Raw genomic sequence first — 25,983 nt, 5'->3', positions numbered from 1 at the left:
CACGGCTTGAGTTTGCGCCCAGTTGAGTGAGGGGAAAGCCAGCCCTACTTCTCGCCCCGCGTTAGCCCATTCGTCACCGAGCCCCGGGAAAACCACTTTCTGCCCCTCAGACCACAAGTTTCGGGGCTGCAGTGGGACGGGGGTAGGGAGAAGCAGAGGAACCTCCGGGACCATTCTCCCTTCTAGGCTGCTGCATATCTCCTCCGCGTCTGTGGCAGCCCGTTGCCAGCCTCTCGTCCCCGGTGGGCGGCCGGGACTCGCGGGGTGTTGGCTCCTCCTTTCCCTGTCTGCACAGAAGCGGCCCCGGGGCGCCCCGCCACGATCTAGGGACTCCGATCCAATCGAGAGCTTGCGGGGGTAGGGAAACAGCGAGGTGCGCTGCGAGACGCCGGGCCGTCCTCTGCCCCCTGAGACTTTTCGGGAGAAAAGTTTCCAAAGGCTCCCCACGTCCTCTCTTTTGTAAGACTCGGGAGAACGGTGTCTGGGAGCGGTGGACAGCCGGGAGAGGGCTGTGATTTATGCATCAGAGTCCAGGGGGCACCAGCCTCCGTCCCTTCTCTGTTTTCTTTTTTTTTTTTTTTTTTAATTCGGTTGCCTGGGGAGGGGGGGTGGGGAGGAGGGTGTGTGCACGTGTGTGTGTGTGTGTGTGTGTGTGTGTGTGTGTGCGCGCGCACTTGCGCTTGCTTCTGCCCCAGATCTTTCCTGGACAGTGAGTCTCCGAAGCCGAGATCCGGAGGCCCGCAGCCGCAGGCGGAGGGCGTGGGGGTTGAGATATTAACCCCTCCCCGCCTCTTCCTAGGGAAGCCACACGGCCTCAGCGGGGCGCTCGGTGACTTCAGCTAGCGGGCCGGCGCGGGCCGCGGAGAGCAGGGCTGGCCATTGGAGTGTGCGGCTGCGGAGGGAGGGGACCCCGACTCGAGTAAGTTTCAAGAGCGTCGCAGTCAGTCGGGGGCGGCAGCAAGATGCCGAACGCGCAGTGGAGACCCAGAGCTCTCCCAACGCAACTTCGTCCTGCCTGAGCGAGGTAGGGGACTGAGCGCGGTGCCAGCGCGGGCCGGGGGTGCGGGGGACCCCCGCTGCAGGAAGTGTTCAGTGTTAGAAACGAATTTTTAAGCCGGAACGAAGCAAAACGGAAACTTTTAAAACATCCATCTCTGGGCGCTAGAAACATTCATCCCTGGGCTACTAAGCCCAGTGCATCGGATTGTTCTTGGGGCACTTGTGAGTTAATGAAGTTTGGAAAAGGGCTCAGTCCGGTTGTAAAACCGACTAGAGGTGGGGGAGAGTGGAAACTGCGGTTGGTCGCAGAGGGGTGGGGGAAGGGGCTTAGTTTTGGAAATCTTATAGACAAAGAATATGGGAGGTGGGGGTGGGGGTGGGGGTAAGGGCTTAAACTTGCACTGCCGGCGAGGAGGGTGTGGAATTAGATGGGAGAAATGCCGAGTTTCTGGGTACGAGCAGCGTCGGCTGTCCCAGGAACTGCTCTCTGTTACGCCCCTTCTATCACATTGCGGCGTTACTTTGAAACATTTCAACGAGGTACAAGTAGACTTCTGCCAACCGTGCCGTGTTTCATTCTCTCCACACTTTCTAGTTCTGTGAGACGAGGCAACATGTTGGGGGAGGGCAGTAAGTAAAACTACCGCCTCACGTTTAGCAATGCACCAGACGTACGTTCAGGCTTCTGGACTGTAGATTTGCACTTGGAATTAGGAATGTAGTGGCATGTATTGTTATCGTTATAGTATAACTTATCTCGTGTGTGTGTGTTGGCCAAACCCACAGTAACTAAACATACTCCTTATGCAATCAATGAATGTGCGAAACTCCTGGGATTTATTGCAATCTCTTATGAATGATTTTCACTGAACCTTTAGATTTTCTTGCATTAGCTTACAAGGAAAAAAAAAAAAAAAAGAAGAAGCAGCAGCAGAAGAAAGAAAAGGCAGTTGCTTCACAGAGGCGTTAAGCTTTCCTGTTTACCGCAAGGCCGGGGCGGGCTTGGCTGCCCACACCATGCGGCGCCCTCGGACCCAAAGCACACCTGTTCCTAGAGAGTTATTAATAGAGCCCAAAGAATGACTTACTCTGTCAAGTGATTTTCGTGCGAATCTAATGTCTTGCATGGCAATTAGGAGGTGGTTCTCTGTTCTTTTAGCTGGGTGGTGCTGTGCGTCTCCACCCTCATATTGGCGGTTGGGTCTCTTCCGAGGAGAGACCAAGAGCTGGTAGTGAACCCGCTGCTGAGAGGGCGAATGCTCCAGAACACCTCCAAGCTGGAAACCTGGAGGGGGATCGAGGTGGCGGCGTGAGGGAGCCGAAGGGGTGTTAAATGGGACTTGCTTCTCTAGTTTTCCCATTTCCGTGTGGATGTGACACAGGGAGAGTTTTCGTCTTGTCGAGTTGGGAGTTTTCAGTTTGGGTAAAAATTTTTTTCTCCCTTCCCTTACCCACCCTACTCCCCCCTTTTTTCTTTTTCTTTTCTTTTTTTTTTTTTTTTTTGCAAGAAATAAGAATTTGATTTTCTTTTTCTGAAATCCTTCTCCTTGCGCTTTCCCCAAGTTTACTTAAAACAAATCCATGACAAAACTGGAGCAGTGCCTTAGCTAGAATGAATTATGCCAGTGTGCTGTGGCTTTTTCCCTGACTCTCTCCTCTTTGTGACTTGTTTAAAGCTGCTGTTCCCGAGGCCCTCTCCAGCCAAGGAAAAGCTACACAAAAAGCCTGGATCTCCCGGACGGAACCACCCCCCCACCGCGGCAAGTGAAGGCTCTCTCGGCGTCGCCCTCTAGCGTTCTTCAGGAGAAGCGCCACCCCCGGGTTCCTGGAGACCCTGCGCACCATGGGGTCCACCAGCGTCCCGCTGGTGAAGACCCACCGCAGTTCTGTGTCTGACTATGTCAACTACGACATTATCGTCCGGCATTACAACTACACGGGAAAACTGAATGTCAGCGCGGACGAGAACGGCATTAAACTGAGCTCCGTGGTGTTCATTCTCATCTGCTGCTTTATCATCCTAGAGAACATCTTTGTCTTGCTGACCATTTGGAAAACCAAGAAGTTCCACCGACCCATGTACTATTTTATCGGCAACCTGGCCCTCTCAGACCTGTTGGCGGGAGTGGCCTACACGGCCAACCTGCTCTTGTCTGGCGCCACCACCTACAAGCTCACCCCCGCCCAGTGGTTTCTGCGGGAAGGGAGTATGTTTGTGGCCTTGTCTGCCTCGGTGTTCAGCCTCCTAGCCATCGCCATCGAGCGCTATATCACAATGCTGAAGATGAAACTCCACAACGGGAGCAACAGCTTCCGCTCCTTCCTGCTGATCAGTGCCTGCTGGGTCATCTCCCTCATCCTGGGTGGCTTCCCCATCATGGGCTGGAACTGCATCAACATGCTGGCCAGCTGCTCCACTGTCCTGCCGCTCTACCACAAGCACTATATCCTCTTCTGCACCACCGTCTTTACCCTGCTCCTGCTCGCCATCGTCATCCTGTACTGCAGGATCTACTCCTTGGTCAGGACTCGGAGCCGCCGGCTGACCTTCCGCAAGAACATCTCCAAGGCCAGCCGCAGCTCTGAGAAGTCACTGGCGCTCCTCAAGACCGTGATTATCGTCCTGAGCGTCTTCATCGCCTGCTGGGCGCCCCTCTTCATCCTGCTCCTGCTGGACGTGGGCTGCAAGGTGAAGACCTGCGACATCCTCTTCAGAGCGGAGTACTTCCTGGTGCTGGCCGTGCTCAACTCCGGCACCAACCCCATCATTTACACTCTGACCAACAAGGAGATGCGCCGGGCCTTCATCCGGATCCTGTCCTGCTGCAAGTGCCCCAGCGGAGACTCCGCCGGCAAATTCAAGCGACCCATCATCGCCGGCATGGAATTCAGCCGCAGTAAGTCGGACAACTCCTCCCACCCCCAGAAGGACGATGGGGACAACCCAGAGACCATTATGTCCTCTGGAAATGTCAACTCTTCTTCCTAAAACTGAAAGCTGCCTGACCCATGGGGAGAGTTCTTGCATGGTCACCCCACCACCCAGTGTTTGGAAAACAAAAACAAAAATAAAAAAGTCTGTGCCTCCACCGCTGCCAGGGAGGAGCTGCTGGGAGCCAGACGGAGGGGGGGGGGGCAGGGGGCAGAGTAAGAGCAGCCTGGTGGTGCCGGGGTGTTGGTGGGTTAGTTCCTGTGAACAATGCACTGGGAAGGGTGGAGATCAGGTCCTCGCCTGGGATCTATTTCCTAACCCCGCCCTGGAGCTTTGATTTTGCACTGAGCCAAAGGTCTAGCATTGTCAAGCTCCTGGAGGGTTCATCTGGCCGCTCCTCTAAGACTAAGGCCCCAGTGTGAGAGCATCTGTGGAGAGCTTGGAGGAGACGTTTTCTCTCACCTTAGTTGCCAGCCCAAGTGACTGTGTGCACTTCTGCATCTCTGGGTATGCCCTGCATATCCTACCCTCCCTTTCCCTTCACACCCCTCCTCAAAATTCTGTTACCTTATATTTGAACGACCTGGCGTTCATCAGAGCCGGGGTTGTGGCACGGTCCATTTCCTGATCGTCTGCAGCGGGTAGGCCGTGTTCAGGAGGGAAACTGTGAGGAATGGAGATGGTTTGGAGATGTAAAGCAATTTTATTTGCTGAGGCCAAAGTTTCCACGTAAGCTGGATCAGTTTTTGGAATTTGGTTACAGTCACTTTGATTTCTTTTTTTTTTCTTTTAACAACTTTACAATGAAGTATGTTACAGCATCGTTATCCATTGTGTCTGAAAGTCTGCATAAGTCCAGTTTATCTAGATGCTATCAACCGGGATCCTTTGTGTCATAGGAGAATCAAACAAGTAAAACAAGGTGAAAACTGACTGGGGGTGACTTTGTAAACCAAGAGAGATTTCTTAATGAGTTTGTCTAACAAATACAACGTCTGTCTTTGGCACTTTTGTTGACGTTTATTTCAGAGTGTTGTGTGAATTATTTCAACCAACAGGATGGTTGTATTTTGTTGTGTTAAAAGTACTTTCTGTGATTTTTGAATGTATTTGTCTCAGCATTTTATTGGACTTTTCTAACCTGTGTTAACACCGTTGAACGTGTATTTCCTAAGAAAATACAACCCTCTTGTGCCATTAAAGCATTACTTTAACTGATAGGGAATACCAGAAGTTTTAAAATACAGCTGTTCATTAAATAGTTAATTAAAGATGTGTATAAATGTCACAAAAAATAAAAATATATTGCTGTCTCTTTAGTATGGTTTTCAGTGCAATTAAACCGAGAAATGTCTTTTTTTAAAAAAATAGTATTTAATAGGTTTCTGACTTTTGTGGATCATTTTGCACATAGCTTTATCAACTTTTAAACATTAATAAACTGATTTTTTTTAAAGATTCCTTTGTGAATAGCATTTTTTTTTTTTTTTAAGAAATAAGACATTGTGTTTGACTGTGTGGATCTTTAGAATCAAAGTTAAGGGCAATTTGCTGTTACTCTTTAAAGGATTTCACCTTGATAAACTAGGGTGTGAAAAAAAATGTGGTTTGTTAAAAAACCACTCTATCTTTTTCAGGAAGAGAAACTTCAATAAGTTAACACTGAAGAGTAGTAAAAAATGCGATGAAAACCACCAACCTCTAAATACCACGCTGACAAGTAAATGCCATTATTGGAGTTTTAAATTGCATTCGAGCCAAACTAAGTGTTACACAATAATTCTTGTCCTAAAACACGGGCTTTTAAAGAAATGTATATACAAGAATGTAGTTGTAAATCTAATTTAAAAAAATTTTTTTAATGTTTATTTATTTTTGAGACAGAGAGAGACAGAGCATGAATGGGGGAGGGGCAGAGGGAGAGGGAGACACAGAATCGGAAACAGGCTCCAGGCTCTGAGCCATCAGCCCAGAGCCCGATGCGGGGCTCGAACCCACGAACGGTGAGATCGTGACCTGAGCCGAAGTTGGACGCTCAACTGACTGAGCCACCCAGGCGCCCCAGTAAATCTAATTTAAATTGTGAAATGCAATGGTCGCTTCAAGCCCATCAACAAAAGCTTTTACATTCTTGGCTTTCCACCAACATGCTGGGGAAATAGGGATATAGATCTGGGAGACAGTTTTTCCAAGTGATTTTTTCCAAGTCTTGGCTTCTCCCAGACTGTCTTTTGGACAATATGGGACCACACAGTAGGAGGAGCACATAGCTAGCAAGGAGTAGCAAGTTGTAGAATGTAGGTTGAGTAGTATACCCCTCATACCTGAAAGCTTTCGATAATCTCTGATAGCTTTGGCCCCCTGGCCATTAATTGCTCCCAACTAGGCAATGAGACCAAGGGCACTTTGTAAGCTCCACAGAATTACTGTAATAATTGTTTCGATATTATTGTCATCTTCACTGAGAATTCATTTGAAGGGTTTGGGTGTGTTTGCCTCTTCAGTCCCGTTATTGCTTTCAGAATCTGTGCTTTCAACTGTCACTGCATATGCACAGGACACAGTTGGGACATGAAGATAAACCTCACCTCACAGAGTAGATGTCATTTCTGGGTAAGGTTAACTGTGGGAAACAGAAGTGTGTTCACGAAGGAAACCTTAGGTCACAACCTCCAGTTTCCTGAAGGAAATGCCAAAAATGTGCTGAAGACAAAAGACTGGAAACAAACTGGAATGTCTCTATCCATCTGTCTGCTGAGGCGGAAGGAATGAGTTCATGTTGTACTCACTTCCTAGAGCTTTCATTGCAGAGTCAAGCATAATGGAAAAGCCCATCCATTTCGTGTTTCTATGGACGATAAGTGTTCCTACTATTGGTTTTATCTTTATAAACAAAGCAATGACTCACACAACATGGGGAAGTTGAGGTAGGGCAGCTGACCCTGGCGGGGATTGGAAAACTCATGACAACGAGTGACAGGACAGCTTACTTGCCCACCTGTGAGCACATTATCCAGTCATCATATGTGCATTCTTCCTGGAAGTTCCACACTGTGCCTTTCATTCCAAGAGAGCTAGACAGTCATGGACTGTGGTTTTCCCAGGCAGGTGTGGGACAGAAGCCTACCTCTGGCTGAGAAGCAATGGCTGAGATAAAGGAGTCCTTGGTGGCATCTCAACATGAATATCTGGTTTTAATTTAGTATGTCCTGAGAATTGAGGATGAAAACAAAAATCTCAGTAACTATTTTTATACTAAATTTAAATGTCCATAAAGGTTTGATTAAAAAACTTATGTAGTATTTTTAAAGAGGAATAAAACAGGCAGCCTGAGAAATACTTGACATATTCTTGTAAATGGGCCCGTGGCATAAATATTGAGGAAAATTACAAAACGACATCAAACAATACTTTATTCCCAATGATATTAAATGTCATTACAATTCTACAGAACATTCACATAGAAATTGTATATAAGAAAAATGCTTGCCCTTGCTTTTTAGCCTCGTTATAAGTAGAAAAATTAAATTCTTGGGGTGCTTGCGTGGCTCAGTCAGTTGAGCGTCTGACCTCGGCTCAGGTCATTATCTCATGGTCTGCGAGTTCGAGCCCCACATCGGGCTCTGTGCTGACAGCTCGGAGCCTGGAGCCTGCTTCAGATTCTGTGTCTCCCTCTCTCTGACCCTCCCCCATTCATGCTTTGTCTCTCTGTCTCAAAAATAAAGAAACATTAAAAAAAAATTAAAAAAAAAGAAAAATTAAATTCTTTAGTAAAAGTTAATCTAGTGATATTAGAAATTCCAACATTTACAGTAATAGAAATGTTGCATTTATGTTAACTAGAGAATGGATTTTATTTTGGCATTATCAGTACTTTGGTTGTGATTTATGGCATCTTTAATGTTCCCCCAATGTAAAAAGTCTTATTATGAAGGTTTTTGTTGTTGTTGTTGTTTTTAATTTTAGAGAGAGGGGCCAAAGGAGAGGGGCAGAGAGAGAGAGAGAGAGACAGAGAAAGAATCCCAAGCAGGGTCCATGCTCAGCATAGAGCCTAATGTGGGGCTCGATCCCATGACCTTAGGATCATGACCTGAGCTGAAATCAAGAGTCCAATGCTCAACCAACTGAGCCACCCAGGTGCCCCTTTTTGATGGAGCTTTTAACTTACTTTCAAATTGGATTAATTTCTGCTATAGACACTGCCTATGATAAGGATGCACCCAGTGTAATATCCTCGTAGTACTTCTAACCCAGACTGTACTTTTTGAATGATTTTGACTCTTCTTGCCTCCCTTCAGTGTATCTCTGAGACCTCTCACATTTTCTAGGTAACTACAAATGCAGCTCTGTTTGGGAGCTACTACTCTGAAATAGCAACTTCAAAAAGATGATTAGCTCTATTGGGAAAGTCCTACAAAGTGAGGACTTGAAGTTTAAGTACGATTAAATATTAGCAACCCCATTTTCAATTGAGAAGTAAGGGATAATACTTGAGTGACACATTTAAAAAATGTTTTCATTACAAAACTGTTAAATTTGAACTTGTAAATGGGTCACTGACTCAAAAATTAATTTCTAACCAGGAACACTCTTATTTACCTATATGATGTGCAATAATCATTTTCTGTGATCTCTTTGTAACGTTCAGTTATTCTTTTCTTTCATATTGCTTTCTCCGGGGGTGCCTGAGTGGCTTAGTCAGTTAAGCATCTGACTCTTGGTTTCACCTCCAGTCAAGATCTCACAGTTCATGGGTGTGAGCCCACGCTGGGCTCTGCACTGACACCGCAGAGGTGTGTCTCCCTGTCTCTCTGCCTCTCCCCTGCTCGCTGTCTGTCTCTCTCTCTGTCTCTCTCTCTCTCTCTCTCAAAATAAAGAAATAAGATTTTTGAAAAATGTTGCTTACTCCATACCCAGCTGGAATGGTGTTTTCTATGGACACCTCAGTAATTAGATCAAACTAGATCAATCTCATTTGTTTCTTAACTAACCACATCAAACTAGATGTGCCTGTGTTTTCCGCAAATAGTTTTAAAACGTCTGGAGGGAGGAATCACAACTAACCAAAAGAAGCCTTTATAGGGCCTGTTAGAGTATTCTTTCCCTGTGGACAAAGTAAGTTCTGGATGATGAGAAATCATAATAGATTACATCTTTTCCTCCAATCTTGCTGCTTTTTTGATGTGTGCTTCACAAAGCCCAAGGAAAGGGACTCAAAATACTTTTTCACACATACCATTGCCTTCACTGCCATAATGATTGGAACTAGAGTCCAATCAGAATACTCAAACAAGCAAGCAAGCAAGGTCTACTTGAACTACTAAAAGCCTTTTTATTGTTTACAAAGAAAAAGAATTAAAACAAAAACTTTTTAAATATTTATTTATTATTGAAAGACAGAGTCAGAGTGTGAGCAGGGGAGGGGCAGAGGGAGAGGAAGCCACAGAATCCGAAGCAGGCTCCAGCCTCTGAGCTGTCAGCACAGAGCCTGACGCAGGGCTTGAAGTCACAAACCGCGAGATCATGATCTGAGCTGAAGTTGGACGCTTAACGGACTGAGCCACCCAGGCGCCCCAAAAGAAAAAGAATTTTTAACCAGTGCTCAAAAGAGCTAGGAAAGATGAAATAGGAGGATAACACTGAGGGAGGGTTAGACCTGCATTTAATTTAGCCTTTTCACAATCCTTGACAAGAGCCAGGACCAATGGCAAATGTGGTTCCTGTTGAAGACATCTTGCCTAATACTCTTTGTGCTTTCTTCTTAGAATTAGACTTTCAAGTGATTCCTGCATTTCTCATGGTCTCTTTTTCATCCCTTTGAGGACTGAAGGATTGAAAATCAGATTTAGCTCTGAGTATAATCATTAGCAAAAGCATGTGTGTATTGCATATTTGAATGAACAAGAATTGCCATATTTTGTTTCATTGAAGCACCATCATGTGCCCAACCAGCTCCTGTGTTAACAATGGATAAACACATTGTGGTAAATTCATACAGTGGAATACTAGTCAGATATTTAAACAAGGAACTACTACTGATACTTGCAAGAATTTGCATAAATCTCAAAACCATTCTATTGAGAAAAGAAGCCAGCACTAAAAGAGAACACACTGCGTGATTCCATTTATGTGAAATTCAAGATGAGGCAAAAGTGATCTATGGAGATGGAAATCAGAACACCGGTTGCCTCATGGAGAAGATATACTGAAAAGGAACATGAAGGAAATTCTGTTAGATTGTTAGCAGTGTTCTGTATCTTAATTCTTAGGATGTTGTTTACTTGGGTATATGCATTTATATAAACTTATCCAACCATATTAGGGTCTCTGAAATTAAAAAAAAAAAAAAGTCAGTATGGTAGATTTCCACCTGAATATGAGGACTGTATGGGCCTTTCTCTGTGAAATTATGCAGTGAGATTCCAAAGAATTCAATAGAACACTGCAAAAGTTCCACACTGTTCCACAGAAGGAAAATTTGCTCTTTCAGCAGTCTCCTAAGTCCCAGAACCAAAGCGTTAAAATGCTAAATAATTGTAACCCGATGATATTCTCCTTGCTTCTATAGGATGAGAATTAGGTATAGTATTGGTATTTGTAATACCTAAGAATGTCTGTGTTTTGGAAGAGTCTAGGATTGCAATGAAACTGTCGCAATGAAACTGTCACAATAAACGTTTACTGACATTCAGATTTTGGTCCTAGGAACATATAATGTATCATAAATAGCCTTAGGAAGAATGGGCTTTAAAACACTGGCAAGGATACCGAAACATATTAGTATAGGTGACATACACACTGGAGTGTGTCAAACCATTTCTTACCACCTGACCAAACCTATAAAAAGCATTCAGGCAGATTGTAACACCGATCCTGGGTGCAAGCACTGCATTGTTAGGAGTCACGGGCAGAGACACAATAAAAGGAAGACAAGGCTGGTGTTCTTGAGGGCTTTATAAGCTTGTGGCTAGATACATTGTTTGCCTGTGCTCAGCCCTAGAGATTCCCTCCTTTACACCCAGCAAATTGCCTCAGGTGCTGCAGTGTTACTTGATCAGGCTGATTAGATCCAAGGAGGAATGGGAAGAGGAAAAACAGGGCAAGTATAGCAGGGAGGATGGGATGGGGGAAAGTAGGTAGTTGCTTATCTACTTCCCCGGAGCTTTGATCCTATTATCACTCCACTTTTCTGCTCCTTTGTGATACCAAGGTAGAAAGAAGAACCCTATTGAGGAAAACTGGCGTGGCTCAGGCTTCCCACTCCCACCGCTTTTGATGGGTACACCCATCCATTCACCTATCCTTTCAACAAGAATGCTTGCCCTAGGCCATGTACTCTGGCTAGCAAGAAAACCATTTAAAAGGTCTCTGACTTCATAGAGCTTACAGGACTCATTGGTTCCTTCTCTTTGGGGTCCAGGGCAACTGATACGGTAAGAAACAGTTATTTTCATGAGTTTTCCCACTGCTGTACCGTCCCCCTAATATACTGAGTTCTTAAGCAATGTAAAAGAATTTTATTTAACAAATATGATTAATGTTAGCAGCTATCCTTTAACCAATGGGACATTAGCTTTCAGATTTGGAATGGAGAAGCTCTGGATGCTGTTGCAAGTATCAGCATTTGTATTCAATTTTTCAAATCCTAGACCCCATGTGAAATCAAAGCATCCAGCATCTCACCTTAATTTGTGTTTTCCTTCTAGAGCACCGCTGTGAACTCTGTTGGGTGTAGCCACTTGGGTTAAAATGAGCAAATGAAGCCTACACTTGAGTAAATCTTAGGTGGTGTCCTTATTTAACTTGGATGAAAGAGAAAGGAGACACAAATGCACCACTCAAGAGGAAGCTTGACATGACCTTAATTATCAATATCAGTATGAGCAAATCCACCTAATGGTGGGCAATTGCAATCATCTAGGGCTAGAGAAAGGCCTTGTTGTGTTCTATATGTCTCCGTGGCTACTTCTGCCAGAGAGCACTCCCACTAGCCTCCACCCACTGCACCAGGGCTAGGGGCGTTTTTATAAGGAGGACCCTTGAGAATGTCAATAGCTCAGATGCTGCTAACCTTTACCGGATCTACCCCTCAAAGGTCTTCTAGAGGCAGAACTAGTGGTTTCATTCTTTTGTACAAAGGAAAGCATATTTATTTCTAATTTCAGGGCTTCTCTTGTGCCCGTCTAGACACTTGAGAGAAAAACAAATTTAAATCACCAGTAAAGTTATGTTCTAAAATAAGAGAAGACATATAAAAAGACATCAGCTGTCATGTAGGTATGCCAGAGAGTCTTCACCCAGCCTTCTTTGGTGGCACCAGAAATAGTGGTTAGCGCTCACATGCTGTTCTGCTTCAGCTACCTTCATGCGGCCACCTGCAGATATGAGTTCTTGGTTTCTCTTCCTTGTCTAGATGCCAGTCAGGGCAGCATTTAGAAAAACACAGATTTTCATATTCCCATGCACACGCGCAAAGTGAATTAGGATAGCACAGACTTACCTAGATTATTCAATCCATAAAATCCTTCGTCTCGATTGTCAGGATGGTTAATGTCAACTTTTTTTCCGAGTTATTATACTCTATTAAGCATGACAGTAAAAGTTGCAGAATTATAAGGAATTTAGAAGACATACCCAACAGGGACCTCCTAACTTAAAGGGGCAAAAAGACCCATATAATAACATACAGTTTGAAAAACAGCTTTATATACATTATCTTTTCTTATGTATTCATTAGTTTTTATTTTTTAAAAAGATGCTTATTCAGTGTTTTTCTTTTCATCATCAGTTATTTTGAATGGTAGCCCTGAGTTGCAAAAATTGAAATGTGTTGAAATGATTTACACATCTGTATATAATTTGTATCAAAGGGACTTCCGTTCTCTGTTCCTTTTCTTTTCTTTTCTTTCTTTCTTTCTTTCTTTCTTTCTTTCTTTCTTTCTTTCTTTTAATGTCACTCTGGGTCTGGAGATGGTAAAGTACCTTATTGATTGATTGATTGATTGATTGAAAGAGAGCACCTGTGCACAAGCAGAGGTGGGGCAAAGAGAGAGGAGAGAGAATCCCAAGTAGGCTCCACACTCAGGGCAGAGCCTGACCGTGAGATGATGAGCTGAGCTGAAATCAAGAATCAGATGCTTAACCAACTAAGCCACCCAGGCGTCCCTCTCTGTTCATTTTCTAAGGAATTCAATATAAGCCAGGTTAGTTACTGAACTTATTACCAAGGGTAAAGTTAAAGGAGATATCTGGATTACGCTTTCTTTCCTTACAGGGATATCGTCAGGGACAGGAGCTGGGCTGGGGTGTATGTGGCCTGCAGATAAGGGGATTTTGATTTCTAGGGTTGTTTATTTGGTATTTTTCTATGGTCATCTGGGTTTTATATTAGATTTGTAGAAAGGCCACTGTTGAGTATTCTCAGAAAGTCTTGGTTAAATACTAATCAAGGGGCTAGGGCGTCTATTTGAAGTGTGTGTGTTAATACTGAAATGTTCACAGCAGCTAACTACCGGAGAATTGGTAACATGGGATCTTGGCTGCCTAAATACACATCGGATTTACTAGGGAAAAAAAAAAATTGCTCAATCTTTTGTTTGTCTTCTCAGAAAAGGATGAATTAACTAGTTCCTCCCCAAAGTAAAAAAATTAGAAGAAATGTATTAATTCAATGCAGTGCTCAATGTTGAAAATCTAAAATAATTTTAACGTAAGGCATGGACAATTATTATTTTTTCTTTGTGGTATAAAATTGTGTGTTTTAAAACTTTCTTGACTTATGGATCTTTGTCTTTTTGGAAGCACTATATGATTTTATCAGAGTCTCTTACAAGAAACAATTATTTATACATAAATTTTGCCTAATGGATAGAATATGGCTGTGGAGAATTTGAAGGAATTACATAAACATTGAAAGGGAAAATAACAGCACACAAAAGATGAGTTTCACTGAAAAACCACGCAGTGACCAAATGTTATGATTTCTTCCCCGGAGAGGATGATTTTCAGGCCACCGCAGCTGCCTTTCAGTCATGTCAGGGTTGACTCTGGCATTGAAGATGATGCTCTTCAGTGGTTTGCAGAATTTTGACTCATGGAATTGTGTTTGTCTGTGTTACCACAGCGAGTTCACTTTAGACTTTGCATTTCATTATCAATTAAGAATGCACTGGTAACTGGTAGGAAACTTCTATTTGGAGCAAACTAATTACATTTGCTTATTGCTGAAAGTACTTTTACTTTTTTCCTACTTTCATTTCAATCTATTTGAAGGAAAAAGGAAAAAGAACAATTTGTTTTCCATACAAAAGGAGTCTTAGACATCAGGGATTACTATAGTTTCTCTGTGTTCTGAACTATTCACATTCTTTATATGTTGCTCCATGAACTTTTCTTTAATTTGAGGAAATTCATAGCTTTAACTCTCATTTCAGAGGCTGAAACACCCTGCCTAAAGCGAGTAAAGTTGTCAGTATCATTTCCCCTTCCCAGATTCCTTTTTTGGTAAGTTTAAGGAGGGGCAGAAATTGAGGCTGCAACTATGTTTTCCCTGTTTTCCAACTGACAGAGTGTCCCTGGGATTTGTGGCTGCCTACTTGAATAATCTCAGGACGAACACCATTCACATTTCATGACTCTCACTAGGAATCATTAACAGCCCAGTGCAGAGTTTTGCTTTTCACTTAACTTGTAAGAAAATGAAGAGGTCCTGCCAAGGTTCAGGAAAGGATAACAAAGCATAAGCTCTTTAATGGGATGAACTAACATAAAAGTCTAAGTGCACCGAGCTCTTTCCCACAAGCGGGACCCGATTTGGGGACTGGCATTCAGGCTGACAACCATCATATATTGGGAAACAGCACAGAGAAACAAAAGTAATTCTCCCAAAAAGAGCCAAGTATGGGCTTTGGGAAAATAAGGATCTATCTGTTAAGCTCTGTTAAGATTGGGATCTCTGTAATTTATAGTATTTTCCAGGGAACTGGGCTTATTTTTATTGAAGAGAATTGTGGGATACAGAAAGCATTTATTTTAGTGAACCACTGTTTGAATTCAGCTTTAAGTGTGCTGAAATATTCCTTTATATTGTGGAAATGTCTCCATAGATTTGTCAGCTAATTAACATGATATCTTATAAAATGACATTTTATATCCCATACATGGCAAGACAGTCTAAAAGCAGTTGCAATATTAAAATCATGTTTCTGGTGGGTACCTGGGTGGCTTAGTCGGTTTAGCATCTGACTCTTGATCTCAGCTCAGGTCTTGATCTCAGGGTTATGAGGTCAAGCTTGACATTGGACTAGTGCTGGGTGTGAAGCCTACTTAAAACAAACAAACAAAAAACAACCAAACAACCAAACAAAAACACCCACCTAAAACAGTTGTTTCTGGCCTGGACCTGATGCCTTGTCAGTGTCATAAGGATCTCCATCCTACTTGCTACGTTGCTTAACTAGCCAGTGTTCTTCCATCATTTGGTTTTCAGGGCTCCCTAGAACAGGTCTCTGGCTAGATGAACTAGATGCCCAAGTAGCCACTTTGATCCTGAGGCAACTTCATCCTGGAAGCTGAGGGCAGTCAGAAATTTTCTAGTTTTGGGGCGCCCGGGGGGCTCAGTCAGTTCAGTGTGTGACTCTTGATTTTAGTTCAGGTCATGATCTCACCATTTGTTCAAGCCATGTCTAGGGCTTTATGCTAACCATGTGGAGCCTGCTTGAGATTCTTCCTGTCTTCCTCTCTTCTTGCCCCTCTCCTGAGTACTCTCTCATTCTCTCACAGTAAACTTTAAAAAAAGAAAAGAAATTTTCTAGTCTAGATGTTCTGAATCAGTAATTGCACTGAAATGCCTCTAGGAATCAGGCATAGAACTCACTGGAGTGAGGTACACCAGGCAGGGACTGCGGTGAACTTGAGAGTAAATGTCCATCTCACTGGAGACGTCTTTATCTTCTCTAGCCCTTGCAGCTGAAAATACTGCTCACACTTGTGAGCCCAGTGTGCTTAGGTGTTCCACAAGGAGCTGAAAATATGGATTTTGATGTGTGATCTCCTGATTTTTAAATACTGGTAACTAATCCAGTTTCAAAAAATCTTGGAGCACCTGGGTGGCTCAGTCGCTTAAGCATCCAACTTTGGCTCAGGTCATGATCTTGCGGTTCCTGAGTTTGAGCCCTGTGTCGTGCTCTGTGCTGGAGCCTGCTTCAGATACTGTGTGTCTCTCTCTCTTTCTGCCCCTCCCCCCGCTTGTGCTTTGTCTCTCTCTGTGCCTCAAAAATTAATAAATGTTAAAAAATTAAGAAAAAAAATCTTATACAGGCTAACTGTAACATGATAGTAGCCATATGTGACCTCGGGGCTCCCATTTTGCCACCTGATTTAAATTGGAATAACTGAGATCTCAGAGCTGAGGTTCACCATGGGTACTAAGTCAGTCTCACTTGAGAGCAATCTCCTTTTGGTGGCCTGGAGTGTGAGAGCCCTGGGTGGAGTAGGAGAACAGGCCAGCCTGTGTTCTGGGACTGAGTGTTAGGTAGGCTTCCAAGCTGGCATGTCTGATCACTGGAGTCCACCACATACCTAAATGGGAGGTTTCCAGCTCCTGCATTTGCACTGCATGGTGATGATGGGTTCAAAAATAGTAGCATCTCAACCTTTCTAAAAGGTGCCATATTGTACAAAGAAGTAGCACATTGAGAAAACCAGCCATGCACATCCTGTGCTGCGTTCGAGGCACTTACCAAATGTTAGTTCCCTCCTTCATCCTCCCTTTGGAAAATTCCTTTAAAAATTAAAGGCTTTAAAAAACATATGAGCAAGTCTGACTTCCCCATTTTTTCAGTAGCTATACACAACAATCCTGTGAACTGTGTAGCCATCTGACCCCCGACAATGAGGACTCTTAAACTAATGGTGTTAAATAACTTCCCCGTGCCCAGTAGCGAGTGGCCAGCGAAACTGGGCTTTGCTTTTCCCTTACACAGTGAAGCCAGGAGAACTTCCTCAGGCTTCCTCAGACTTACAGAACCATTGAGTTGGAAGGGATCTTAGAAATTGATGTATCCGGCTGTCTCATTTCAGAGATAAGTGACTTGTTGTTGACTCGTAATCTTTTCTCCTTTCTTTGTGCCGTTTAGATATCAGAGTCATATTAGCAAGAGGAATGATCGAAAGTGGATCATTTGTGTTGCCGGTGACATTTCCATTTTTGTGCCTCCAGCTGCATTTCTTTAGATCCAGCCAGATTTTCTTTAGATCCTTAGGCCGTTGGCCCTTTGCTAATTTTTATAACTGGGATAAATGGAATGCAAGTCTGAAATGACAATGGTTTTGCTTTTGAGTCCCCCTTGAATGTCTGTTGAATTTAGAAGGGGCCTCAGATCAAAGCAGAAGGGCGTGGTGAATGTTAATTAATGTAGATGCCCGGGTTTGACCAAACAACCCACCAGCGGGTGAAGGCCCGTGCTGTAATTTAAATAGATGGTGGAGCCTCTGCGGTTTGTAACGTCACTGGAAACCCAAGAAAGGGCTTATTTTATGCAATTTAGTCTATTTTTTTTGTTTGTTTATTTTGATTACACAAAGCTCAAGGGTTCTTTTGACGTTGAAAAATGCTTATTTCAGTTCAAGTACTGATTACGGTTATGATTTCCCTTTTTTCTTCTTCTTTTTCTAGGATTGCATTTCAGTGTCCCACACAGCTCTTTCTACTTTCCTGTGATTTCTTCTTACCCAGATAACTATTCTATTAACGTTTCAATTTAGATACAGCAACTGCTACTATATCAGCGTTACCTTTGCCTTGTGATCGTGGCAGCAGAAAAATCATTTTCTCAGTGGGAGTCAGGTCATGGCAGAGAACATCAGGATCTTTCTTGTAATTATAAAATGGAGGGCAGAGTTATCACTGAAATTTATCCTATAGGAAGATATTTCCTTCCATAGGAGGAAATACTTTGATAAGTCACAGTGCTCCATTTGTCCTGTTTTCCCATCACACACTTCCCAGGTGTGTGAAGACGTTACTCAACCTTTCTGAACTCATTTTTTTAATCTATCAAGTAGTGATCATAGTACCAACTTCAAAGGCTGTTGTGAGAATTAAATAGGATCATGTTGACAATGTCTGGCATAAGACAGGTACCCAATAAATGTTTATTTGTTGAGTATAAATGTTCATTCACTTGACCCAGATTTGTGGAGCACCTACTATGCTCCAGGCGTGGCCAACATGATAGTGAATAAAATAGACAAAATCCTTGTCCACAGCCAGCTCCCTTTTCTTCTCTTTCCCTCCACCCCAGTCACTCGATCCTCTCCACTAAAACCAGACCACATAGGATGAATATTTTTGTTCTTTCAAAGAATTCATTCCTTTGGAAGTTTTGCCAGTCAACCATTCATTACATATTGTGCTTAGATTGCCTTTCCGCATGAAACCAAAGAAAGAATGTGTAATGGGATTGCGAAATGTAACCTACATTACAACTTGAGTGTGCAAAAAATAAACTTTATTTAGTCTATACTGTTTTGGCTTCTTTTGTAAGCCCTTACTTTCTGGATAGAGGAAGGAATGCCATTAATTAAACATCGGTTTAAAATGTAGTCCCATTCAATAATTTAATCCATTTGGGTACTATCTGCTTTCCTTAGCTAAAAATGTTCAGCCTCTCAGATGACAGACCTCTTCCTCCCTAGCTTGTCTGGAACGCGGGGGAAGGGCTGAGGCTTACGCAACCTCAACCTCGTGGTGGTGGTAGTTGTTGTGGTGGGAGGGGTTGGTGTCTTTAGGCATAGCTCTTAGCTTGCTCTGGCCCCAGGCTGTTGTCCCTTCTCTATTGGGTGCTACTGGCCCTGTGGGTGTTTATGGCTGAAAACTGGGTGGGTGTGACTTGTGGTTGATCTCCTGGCTGGTCAAAGTCTGTAGTCTGCTATGTTTGACATGCCCTCATTTCAGTTTCCTCTGGTGCTAGAGAGCCCTTTGAAGTCTGGCTGGCCTCTCCAGCCTCTGCCTCGTCTACCTCTGACAAGCACAGAGGCTTGATTTCTGGCTCCTGTCTTCATCCCTCTGTCTGACCAAACCATACTGCCTCAGGATGGGCTGGGTCCCTAGGTTTGTATGGAGCATGACACACAGGGGCCCACTTTGTTCCGGAGTCTATGGGGAGGTATCTTCAAATGACCCCGGTTCTGCCTTCGGAGGTAACTTTGCTTTCCCAGTGCACCTTTCCCTTCCTGGGCCATTTCACATCCCCTCCTCCCCCATCCCCCACCATCCACAGGGCTCTTCTAACTTCTCACAATTCCCCACACTAAAAAAGAGCAGATCTTTCTTTCCCTCATTTCTTTTTCCTGACTTCATTCACTTGGCTAAATCTTAGTGATAAAACAGGTTACTTTTTTTTTTGTAACCTTATTGGTAGACCTCTATGATCTGAAGTCTCCATGATTGGTTGTTGAAATACGAAGGTCTTGGGGCACCTGGGTGGCTTAGTCGGTTTAGTGTCCAACTTTGGCTCAGGTCATGATCTCCCGGTTCATGTGTTTGAGCCTGCATCCGGCTCTCTGTTGTCAGCATGGAGCCCGCTTTGGATCCTCTGTCCTCCTGCTCTCTGCTTATCCCCCACTCGTGCTCTCTCTCTCTCAAAAATAAATAAACATTTAAAAAACAGATACAAAGGTCTCATAAAGGAGTTCAGCAAATCCCTTTTCAAGAAGCTTGCTTACCCAGGTTTTTTGAACGACAGAAGCAGAACGTTGCTCTTTTTCTTGTTCTCCTTCTGTATGAAAATGCAAACCTTCCTTTTGGACAAATCATTACCTGAGGCAGACTAGTGCAAAGATTTCTGCTCAGGAAGACAAAAAGTGAGAAGTACTTCAGAAATTGACTCCTATTATAGAACCACGGCTATTGCCTTCCAGGAACTCATTGTCTTCTTTTAGCATCTGGTACTCCAACGTCCAGGTGACTGGACTGCTCTGATGTAGGTAGCCCTGGGAAGTTGCCCCACAAGCTCTTGATTTGGCATCAGTGGCAGATTACTTGCTTTTCAGTCAAACTTACCCTCTTCCACCCAGTGGGATCTCCCTCCTTCCTCTTCCTCTTCATTATCCTTTTCTCATTATTGGGTTTCTTTTTCTCTCTGATCTGACACTTGAACTTTTATATATGTGAGCATTCATTCATTAATGTGATGATAATTATTGCCATAATTTGTTGAGCTCTATTACAAAGTAGAGATGAGAAAGGTCTTTTTATATTGGTTTTGTCATTTAATTTAAAAGATCTCCATTGTATGGGACACCTGGGTGACTCAGTCAGTTAAGCTTCTGGATTTGGATTTGGGTTATGATCTCATGGTTTGTGAGTTTGAACCCTGCATCTGGCTCTAAGCTGACAGTGTGAAACCTGCTTGGGATTCTCTCTCGTGCGGCCCCTCCCCTGCTTCTTCCCCTGCCTCTCTCCCTCTCAAAATAAACAAACTTAAAAAAAATCTCCATTGTATATAGGAAGAAACTGAAGCTCAGAGAAGTTAAAAAGTAATTTGTTACAGGCTTCAGAACTAGGACTTGAACACAGGTTTCATTGGCCTCTAAACCCATTCCACTAAGGCACACTGTTCTGAACAATAATGTAGACTTCTGTGTAAAGATTTTACATAAATTGAATGATCCTACAATAACTCTGAACATGCAACTCAAACATTGTCTTATGATGACTAGTCTAAAAACCATTTGAGGGAATAATGGGGAACTCCTTTTCAGAGATGAATAATCTTTGATGCAATTCTATTAAAAGTGCTGACTAATGGTCTGATGACTGCTTATTTTGAATTGTTGTTGGTAAAGAGGACAGTACAAGTCAGGAAATGGAAAGAAGGTCACAGATTTTAGCCGCTCAAAATTGCTAACAGTGGAGGTCTCCATATTATTTTGGTTCCAGCTTTTTTCTGGGCTGAAACCCAGACTTCTTCCTCTTCCATTCTTCTGTTTTGTTCTTGCAGGCCAAATTATTTCCCCCTTTGCTGTTTAGGTGATCGTTCATTTTTAAAATCATACTTAACTTCCCAATTTTTTAGCATCTTTCACCGTTCATCTTTATTCCCCCTTTTCTTCTTCCTGTTTTCCTCTCTTTCTCCTGCTTTGTTTCTATCATCCTTACTCAGTGTTTTGCCCCATTAAGTCATTGAAAATAAAATATACTGGAATCTTTATCTCTAAAATCCTGGCTATCATAAGCAGTGTCCTTTGACGTTTGCTTTCAGCTTTGTTCTTGGATGGCCAATTCATCCACCAATTACACTTGTGCCATTGTAGCATTTGGGGGTGGTTTGTGGAACCCTGCCGGAGTATATTTTTTATTCTGTGAGGTTGACTGTAAGGTAATGGGTGGCTCAATGAGAAAACCTGATGGAGCATTCACTCGAGAAAAAAAAAAAAAATGAGTCAGTGTGTGTGTGTGTCTTTGGGATTGAGAAGGAAGATGAATCCTACCAAAAGAATGTATAGTTATTTGCTATGAGTTACTTCTTAGTATCCTCTTGAATCAAGGTAGGCTTTAGTATCAAATCAAAATGATGATTCAGAGGGGTTAAGTGACTGACTTTTTAAAAATATTTTTGAAGATACATTTTTTTAAATGTTTTATTTATTTATTTTGAGAGAGAGAGAGAGCAAGCAGAGAAGGGGCAGAGAGACAGAGAGGAAGAGAGAGAAAATCCCAAACTGACTCTATCCTGTCAGCATAAAGCCTAATATAGAGCTTGAACTCACAAACCCGTGAGATCATGACCTGAGCAGAGATCAAGAGTCAGATGCCTAACCCACTGAGCCACCCAGGTGCCCTGAGTAACTGACATTTTAAGGATTAGGGAAGAGAGGGGAAAAAACTAAAGAGAATTTTCAAAAAAAGACTGTATAAACTAAAACTAAAGCATATTTAATCTCTTTCCTCTCCTGCTGATGTTCTCCTCTTCCCTCTGATTTCCTTGAATGGTTTGTCCTTAAGGGAGAATGGGGAGGATTCCTATAAAGCTCCTCTTTTGAGAACAAAGAAAAATCTTCATAGGTTCCTGTTTCAGAGGAAGTGAATGGGTGGGGGCAAATCCTTTATGGCTTGGAAGAAACTAAGGTTAGTTCCTCAAGTTTCTCTATTATTTTGAGATACAAGATTTTTTTGTCCTCAAACTTCTGTGACTTTTCAGGAAACTTCACTACTAGTGATATCACAGGCACTCGGAGGAAATGAAGCCTGATTCGATACCACAATTATTGTTGGGCACAAGGTGTTAGTAAAGACCAATTTCGATGTGTATTATTTATTAACTGGTCAATTTTAAGAAATTATTTGTATAAACAGGACTATCCTTGAATCACATATCATCTGTACCTATGTGTTTATTTCATATTCATGTCATTTAATTTATGAGTCCCATGAAGAACACATGTACAGGTGACCTTTAAGTATTTAGAACCATCCTTGACATCTAGACTGAGGTGATAAATAATGGTGCATGTATCTGACTAAGACTATTTACTTTAAGATCCTACCAAGAATTGAGCAGAGAGGTGGGATGTCCAGATGATCTGCTTCTGGTATCTTCCCCATGGAGTCTACTTTACTTTCTTTGGATGCAATGCTATATAATCCTGCAAGAATTGACAGGGAAAAAGAAAATGTAATGAAGGGCAGCAAAATATGTGATCACAAAATAAGCCACTTTGGCATGTGGATTATTTTGAGCTAAAGGCAATTATGACCGAACAGATTCAGGAAAAACTTTTACCTTTCCCTTAACAACTACCTAAAATAATTTAGATAGGGGGACTGGCCCAGAAAGAGAGCTATTACCAAAGATAACTTTTTGTCTGAAAGATCTATTTGTATTCCCAAACATCTGCTTTTCCTATTGTCCTGTGAATCACTTTCCTCCCCTTTAATGCCCCAGGCCCCTATCCCATTTCTTTCTTTCTTTCTTTCTTTCTTTCTTTCTTTCTTTCTTTCTTTCTTTCTTTCTCCTTCCTTCCTTCCTTCCTTCCTTCCTTCCTTCCTTCTTTCCTTCCTTCTTTTCCTTTCCTTTCCTTTCCTTTCCTTTCTCTTCCTTTCTTTTCTTCCCCACCCCCCTCCATCCCATTTATTAGCTAAGGATGGCATACAAGCTTCCACTGACTGACTTGTCCAAGGATCTCATATATATTATGGGAGTCCCTTACAAACATAATTAAATCTGTTTTTCTCCCATTAATCTGTCTTATGTCAGTTTGATTCATAGACCAGCCAAAAGAACCTAGAAAGAAAGAGAAAAAAATTTTCCTCCCCTACAGTTGGTGACTCAGATGGGACAAACTTTACTGGCTGGACACTGCTTGTTCTGAGGCTGTTGCAGCTGAGAAATCTTTGACAAAAAAAGCTAAGAATTCTTACAACATCAGCCTCTGAGATCTCTGCCTACAGGGAGAATTGGAAACAAGAGAGGTAAGAGTCTTTTTCTTCCTTTTCTAAATTTAGAGTAGCAGGAAAAATATTTGTGGAAATAGTTCTTTGGGTATAGTAACCCTGGTAAAGATTTGATATGAGTACTCTTGATTTTTATTCATCCTTTTCCTCCCAGAGATAGTCACTGTTTTTCTTTGTCTTTGTCATAAGGATAAAAGCTGTAAGGTAGGATACAATCATAGGCCCTATAAGCCTGTCTAACAGACTGATGAGTTCACAGTTCTCACCATGACTGATGTCTATTTAGATAAACTTTGGTGTGGGTTAATGTGCACATTAGGTAAAGACTTGCTAAAGGACATCTTAGAAGCTAACACCGCAAAGTTGGTGAGAATGGGTGGAGCACATAAAAGCTATTACAGTACTCATCACCTAACTCAAAGACTCTCTTGTTAGGATAACTTGGTTATGGAACAAGTTAGGTTGATACTAGGTTACCCACCAACCTCAAGAAAATTTCTGTGCAACAAGGTACTCTGTAAAAAAATACCACACAATCCTCAAACTAGAAGCACATCCCTTTTGAGTATTCGTTTGACTCCAAAAGACTCAAGGCTTAGCTACAACTGCTAATGTGCATATAAGAAAAATCAGATGAGGTTTCCCTTTCATCTTGTTCTGTGCTTTGAGAGCTTGGCTTTATGACCAATGAGAGTATTTTCTCTGGTCCACCAGTTAGAGGATGCATGCATCTGGTGGACAGCTGAATAGACTGTGGATCTGATAAGCAGTGTTCTCCTTGTCCAACTGTGCCAGCTGTCAGGGGAGTTTGTCATAAGAGGTCCCAGTCCTTAAGGGGTCTGTGTCACCTCAATCTTCAAATTAGTCATCACCAATTTGTGGCAACAGAAATGTGAACTGCACCCCATTTGCAGCTAGATCTTTCTTAGGCTAACTTTAGGAGTGCACTTTCTGGACCTTGTGAGAGCTGCTTCCCCCCGCCCCCCAACACTTTTCTTTGGGAATACCTCTTGCACCCATGTGTAAGTCATAAAAGGTTTACTGGTTTGAGTTGCCATTGACATTAATATGAGATCCTACTCATCATTGGCTAGATGATGGATCCTTTGAACTGGCTATGTTTGAAAGAAAAAAGAAATTAGAGAGCTTTCATCCTGAACAAATTGTCTTATTGGTACACAGGGAAAGACCAAATTAAAAAGAACACAAAGAGATATAATGGCTAACTTTAGGAAATCCATTAAGAAGATGATAGCATTGAAATTAGAAGAAGAATTAAATCCAAAGTAAATTCACCTTCTCAAAATATGGCCACATCTGCCATATTTAACTTTCATTTCCCTATATTACAGAGAGCACTTCAGCCTGATGCCCAGGCCCAGGGTATACAGTTTACGTGTAAAAATACCAAAAGTCAGAAAGTGAATTTGGCAGAAGCACCTGGGACGGGCAGTAGGGATCATTTTGCTGAGGGCTATATAACCAGGCCCTGCCAGCTTTAGGTCTTCCTATGCAATGTCCTTCACAGATGTACCCTAAACTACCACCAAGGAGTTCAGGTCTCCTGGAAAGAAGAAAATAAAATTTCATGTTGTTCCTTTCTTTACAGCTCTAGACATATTGAATATTGATCCTTTCCCTCCCTGGGATAGCTATTGTCTTCTTTTTTTTTTTTTATTTAAGTTTTTATTTAAATTCCAGTTAACACACAGTGCAATGTTCTTTTCAGGTGTACAATTTAGTGATTCGACACTTACATACAACACCCAGTGCTCATCACAAGTGTACTCCTTCATCCTCATCACCTGTTTCCCCCACCTCCCCTCTGGTAACCATCAGTTTGTTCTGTATAGTTAGGAGTCTGTTCTCGGCTGGCTGATCTCTCTCCATCTTAATTACCCTATGCTTGTTTGTTTTGTTTCTTAAATTCCACATATAAGTGAAATAATTTGTTTTGTTTTTCTTTGACTGACTTCCTTCACTTAGCATAATATTCTCTAGCTCCATCCACATTGTTGAAAATGGCAAGATTTCATTCTTTTTTATGGCTGAGTAATTTTCCATTATATATATATATATACACCACATTTTCTTTATCCATTCATCAACCAGTGGAAATTTGGCTTTCTCGCTTATCTAGTTGTTGTATCCTAAGAACTTGGCTTGGCTTTCTGCCTGTCCGGGGCATGCAGATTTTTTATTTTCTCTTTTGGCTATCTTTGGGAGTAACTCTGGATCTTGGAATTTCAGTATCCTATGCACCCTCTTTGGGGACCCCTCTTACATCCAAGGTGGGTTGTTCAAGACTGCCGGAAATATTTACTTTTGTCCCTGCTGAAAACTGATAAGATATTTAAAAGGAAGAATTTTTTTTTTTAGGTTTTCCCCCCTGAAGCAAAAATGAAGCTAAATGTACCTAGAGGAAAAGAAAAACCTTCTAAAACCTTTGTCATAGGATTTATTAAAATATTCCAAAATTCCATGATATAAAAAAAAAGGTAAAATGAAAACAATGTAGTTGGGTGAGTGAATCCCCTAAGATGTCATTTAGGCTGCAACCTAATTATTTGAGGACTTGAGAGCTGCTTTCCTTATC

At 42.4% G+C, this 25,983-nt stretch overlaps 1 protein-coding gene across 3 annotated transcripts; it reads left to right on the top strand.

The window, feature by feature from the left end:
- Nucleotides 1-691: 691 nt before the first annotated feature.
- On the top strand, nucleotides 692-5,389 carry S1PR1 (sphingosine-1-phosphate receptor 1). 3 transcript variants are annotated; one of them, XM_047873569.1, is made up of 2 exons: nucleotides 692-919; nucleotides 2,676-5,389. In XM_047873569.1, the coding sequence occupies exon 2, from the start codon at nucleotides 2,843-2,845 to the stop codon at nucleotides 3,986-3,988; it is 1,146 nt and encodes a 381-aa protein (XP_047729525.1). In that variant the 5' UTR covers nucleotides 692-919; nucleotides 2,676-2,842; the 3' UTR covers nucleotides 3,989-5,389. The 3 variants fall into 3 exon arrangements, with proteins under 3 accessions (XP_047729525.1, XP_047729523.1, XP_047729524.1); XM_047873567.1 differs by having other exon boundaries at nucleotides 692-1,024; XM_047873568.1 differs by lacking the exon at nucleotides 692-919 and adding an exon at nucleotides 1,402-2,422.
- The last annotated feature ends 20,594 nt before the right edge of the window (nucleotides 5,390-25,983 follow it).

The sequence above is a fragment of the Prionailurus viverrinus genome, chromosome C1, assembly GCF_022837055.1.
Source record: "Prionailurus viverrinus isolate Anna chromosome C1, UM_Priviv_1.0, whole genome shotgun sequence".
In the NCBI taxonomy this organism is placed as follows: Eukaryota; Metazoa; Chordata; class Mammalia; order Carnivora; family Felidae; genus Prionailurus; species Prionailurus viverrinus.
Note: the sequence above shows the minus strand (reverse complement) of the source record. Positions and strands in the feature narration are given on the sequence as shown.

Excerpts from the sequence above, each read along its gene's own strand:
- S1PR1 (XM_047873569.1), top strand. The coding sequence starts at position 2,843 with ATGGGGTCCACCAGCGTCCCGCTGGTGAAGACCCACCGCAGTTCTGTG.